Here is a 3,382-nt window from a genome sequence, read left to right on the forward strand (position 1 = left end):
TTTGAGGAGATTAGTGTAAGACCATTGAGTGGCATCTGATATCCAATTTCATTTTAGGAGATTGGTATAAGCCCAGTGGTTGGCATCCGATATTTGCTTTCTTCTTTGTTTGTTCGTTATTATCCATTGCCCATTCCAAAGGACACACTTGAATCATCCTCTATATGATTTCAAGAAGTGAACCTTCTAAGAAGTTTTACAATTCACCTTCATCCATTCATCCTCATTATGTCCTAAACCTTTTCACACATCACTTTCAAACTTGACATAGATATTGTGCAAACTTCTTCATGTTTTCAAACTAAAAACCTTGACTCAAGTCCTTGACTTTTTTTCAAACTCATTTCATAACACTTCTTTCAAATCAATCTTAATCATACTTTGACTTCATTTTCATAATCACAATCAATTAACTTCACTCATTCACTTGTTTTGGCTTTGTCCATTGTTAATCTTTTCATGCATTAGCCATAGGTTTCAATTATCTTTGTGGTTGATGTAAATCTTGCCTATCCTTAGTGAGTCGACAGTAAGACTTCCGTACTGAAAACAGGGCTAACCCCTCTAGTACGTCGAAGCTATCCTCGCATGGTGGATGTTGTTTTTGGTCGAGTGTTCTCCCATTGATAATGAAAAGCCTCAGTGCTTGTGTTTAAAATTGAATCCACCAACTTTTGGAAATCTTTTAGCCGAACTACGGCGTTTTGATCCTTACCTTTGATGGAAGGTACGTAGGCAGCGGGTTCATCCGTTCAAACCCAATAACCCAATAAAACTTGTACATTCTTTTCTCATCATCCCAATCATGTTTGCACAATGCTTATGTCATAACAAATAACAATTTAATACAACAAGTGTGAAAAGGGCTCCCTAGGAGTACCTAGGACGTAGTGGGTGCCTAACACCTTCCCATTGCGTAATTTACCCCTTACCCAGACTCTCTGATCTTTTTATTAGTTTTCTACGTGTAAAACTTCTTAGGCTTTTGTTCGCTTTTTAGCCAATCCTTTGGATAAATAAAAGTGCGGTGGCGACTCGAAATTTCATTGTATCTCTTGCTTATGATTTAATCGATAGATCATATAGCGACGAATACACCGCTACAATTACTTCCTCCCTGAGCTCTTGGTTTTCTTGTTCAAGCTGACTCATCCTTCTCTGGCGGCTGGCTTGAGTATTGTACTGGTGATTCAGTTTGACTATTGGAGGGAGAAGACACGTGTATGTTTCTTGAAATGCAGGAGCTTATGCTTGAATGATTCATGATATACAGATGAAAAAAATGAGTTTTAATTTTTAAGAAACTCAATAATTTATTGCAAATATTGTAGAGACAAAATTTGGTATAAGTTGAACAAAAACCTCTTTTTATTAAACAATTGAGGGATTACAAAGGATGAAATACAATTTCAACGATCCTAAACAATACAAGAGGAAAACATCTAAGTCTATGAGTCCTAAGGAATCTTATCTATAGAAGGTCCTGTTGCTGGCTGATGCTTCCTCTTCTGCCTCTTTAGCTGAGCATTCTCAATAATAAGCTTGTCGATGATTACCTTCCAAGCACCTAAGGTGGGAGGTATGATGGAGTAGTCATGAAATGGCTGGACTTCAGAGAGAATTAATCCTTCTTGTTCCTCATGTTTTTTCACAGCTTGTTGTTCCATAATCTCAATTAAATCATCATTCTCCTTTAGCTCTGCTCCATCTTCATCTTCTTATCATTCTAGACATGGTACTTGCCTTCCCAAGTGTCTCTTTCCAATTTCAACCTATCCAAAATTTCCTCAAACTCTTCCATATTCTCAATAGGAATGGTATATGATGATGTTATAGCATAAGGGAATGAGGGCTTCTCAAGAGCATATGGCATCTTAAGTTCACGGGTTCTAGCACAAACCCATTGGGTGTAGGGCTCAAAAGCAACACAATTATTTATTCCTAATCGGTCTTTTCCTTTTCTATGAATGTTACGCCAAGCATGTATGATTATATCCTTCAAACTGGAACTCTCTTCGTCGTTGAGGTAAAAGAAACCTGACAACAGAAGGTTATCGGGTTTATTTGCCATAGGATATCCTAACTGGTGTTTGGCAAGGATGGGGTTGTAGTTAATTCCCCCATGTACACCAAGGATAGGTATGTTAGGAAATTCACCATAACTGCCAATAATTACTCCAACATCATAGGAGGGGTCATACTAATGTATACTCCCTTGATCAATGGACATGAACCTCTGAGACCATCTGAACTTCTATGGATTCTCCCTGATAAGTATGGATCTGGGTAAGTGAGAAATCAACCACTTATATAGGAGAGGTCCACAATAAAGAATGGTTCCACCACCTTTCTTAGTCTTGTGATGGATAGAATGGTATGTATCTCCAAGTAATGTGGGTACCAGGTTATCAATTAAGAAGATTCGTACAACATTAACATCCACAAAGTCATCAATGTTTGGGAAAAGCACAATTCCATAAATGAGTAGAGCAAAAATGGCTTCAAAGGCATCTTTACTATCTTCTTCTGCAAAGATAAAGGCTTTCTCCAACAGGAATCTAGAGGTTGGACCTAGAATCCCTCCTTTTTTAGTGAAGTTGGCCTTCGCAACAGACATTTCTAGGTGAAGTGCTTCTGCAATAGCTACTGGTGTAGGGGTCTTCTCTGAACCACTGAATGATAATTTGTCAGAGACTAGCAAACCAAACCAATAAGAGTATTCTTCTAGAGTAGGCATAAGCTGGTAGTCTGGAAATGTGAAGCAATGGTAGAGTGGATCATAAAACTGTACCAGGGTATTGAGAAATCCACCTCCAACCTTGGTCTTCAAGATACCCATAAGTCTTCCATACTGAGCTGTGAAATCCTCTGGACTAACTATCATATAACCAAACTTCTTCAACTCTGTTAAGTCAGGACATTTGAAAGTGTATTTCTTGGTATTCCTCCTTCCAAGTTCCATTTTACCTATCGATATTTGCAAAATAAAACTATTGAGTTTCTTGGTTTTTATGCAAAAAGGTTTTTATGGATGCATGAATGAATGTTTCACAAATACGTGTTTAGGGTTTTGAGATTAAGCATGAAGCCAAGGGTCTAACCATCCCACAATGTATGAACTAACAAGTTTATTTTGTATCTGTAGAATAAGGTTCTAAAGTGGTCCCTAGAGTCATAGATATATCTTTCAGATATTATCGGTGTAACGACTTTCTCGCAGACCAATAATATTCTCAAGAGAAACTCGTCTGAGTGTAGCATCGTGTGACAATTACCTCAGATCTTACACCTGGATAATCTCCGCACTACATCCTAAAAAGGCTTAGAGGGGTTGAAAAGGTTCTAAAGGTCCTCAATTTATTAGACTCCCAGATCGAAGATA

General features: G+C 37.8%; 1 protein-coding gene across 1 annotated transcript; it reads right to left on the reverse strand.

The window, feature by feature from the left end:
- Positions 1-1,726: 1,726 nt before the first annotated feature.
- On the reverse strand, positions 1,727-2,962 carry LOC127102417 (uncharacterized). The gene is made up of 2 exons (XM_051039789.1): positions 2,304-2,962; positions 1,727-2,162 (listed from the first exon to the last, which is right to left on the reverse strand). The coding sequence occupies exons 1-2, from the start codon at positions 2,960-2,962 to the stop codon at positions 1,727-1,729; spliced, it is 1,095 nt and encodes a 364-aa protein (XP_050895746.1).
- Positions 2,963-3,382: the final 420 nt, after the last annotated feature.

Source organism: Lathyrus oleraceus, chromosome 1, assembly GCF_024323335.1.
Source record: "Lathyrus oleraceus cultivar Zhongwan6 chromosome 1, CAAS_Psat_ZW6_1.0, whole genome shotgun sequence".
Lineage (NCBI taxonomy): Eukaryota > Viridiplantae > Streptophyta > Magnoliopsida > Fabales > Fabaceae > Lathyrus > Lathyrus oleraceus.

Coding starts and splice junctions, on each gene's coding strand:
- LOC127102417 (XM_051039789.1), bottom strand. CDS start 2,962: ATGGAACTTGGAAGGAGGAATACCAAGAAATACACTTTCAAATGTCCT. Junction 2,163..2,303: donor GGACCTCTCCTATATAAGTG/GTTGATTTCTCA, acceptor AATTATTGGCAG/TTATGGTGAATTTCCTAACA.